Here is a 627-nt window from a genome sequence, read left to right as displayed (position 1 = left end):
CTCCAGACTGAAACGCAGTGCGACAAAAAGTGCACAACTGGATAGCCTGTTAGAGGCATGGCAGCGCTTATATTCCAGTGAGCAGAGCTACTTAGTGGAGGCTGTGGAGAGGCTCGTGGTCAACTCTGAACTTTCTGCTGCAGCAGTCAAGGCTCTTGCCTCTGTGGTGGATGAGATGAAGGCAGCAAAAGAACTGACCCCATGCCATGCCATGTTTTTTGTTAGGAACAAGTTACTGGCCCTGTATTCAAGGTAAGTGAAGTTTCTTAACCCATTACTGGTGGTATTAAAAATTGGTTTGTGGCCTGTAATGCAGTTTTATGGGCAGTTTCCCCCATTTACACCTGGTTTGTTTGGAATGCCAAGTACAACATTTGGCACCTGATACCTTTTAGCTGCATTTTATAAACAAAAGATTGAAAGAATTTAAGGTTTCCCTTTACTTTAACCCAATGCCTCAGGATGACCTGCAGTTCACTTCTTGGCTGACTTGGTTGTAGCTATGGGGGAGCTGTTATCCTGTCACAGTTGACTTTGTTGCAACTACAGAGGACTGGTCATCTATGTTGTATTACTATTATGCATGCATCATATTTTATGCTGTTCTTATATGTCACACGCCCTGGG

The 627-nt window shown here is 44.0% G+C and overlaps 1 protein-coding gene across 1 annotated transcript in view; it reads left to right on the top strand.

Annotated features, from left to right (window-relative positions):
• LOC119591554 (Hermansky-Pudlak syndrome 1 protein homolog) overlaps positions 1 to 627 on the top strand; it is a gene marked incomplete at its 3' end in the record, with an annotated part of 13,616 nt that overhangs the window by 6,079 nt on the left and 6,910 nt on the right. Inside the window, 1 exon segment of the mRNA XM_037940306.1 lies at positions 7 to 252. Within this exon segment, the coding sequence (XP_037796234.1) occupies positions 7 to 252 (246 nt within the window).

Source organism: Penaeus monodon, chromosome 28 (assembly GCF_015228065.2).
Source record: "Penaeus monodon isolate SGIC_2016 chromosome 28, NSTDA_Pmon_1, whole genome shotgun sequence".
Lineage (NCBI taxonomy): Eukaryota > Metazoa > Arthropoda > Malacostraca > Decapoda > Penaeidae > Penaeus > Penaeus monodon.
The sequence above is the reverse complement of the archived record's forward strand: the minus strand, read 5'-3'. Positions and strand labels throughout refer to the sequence as shown.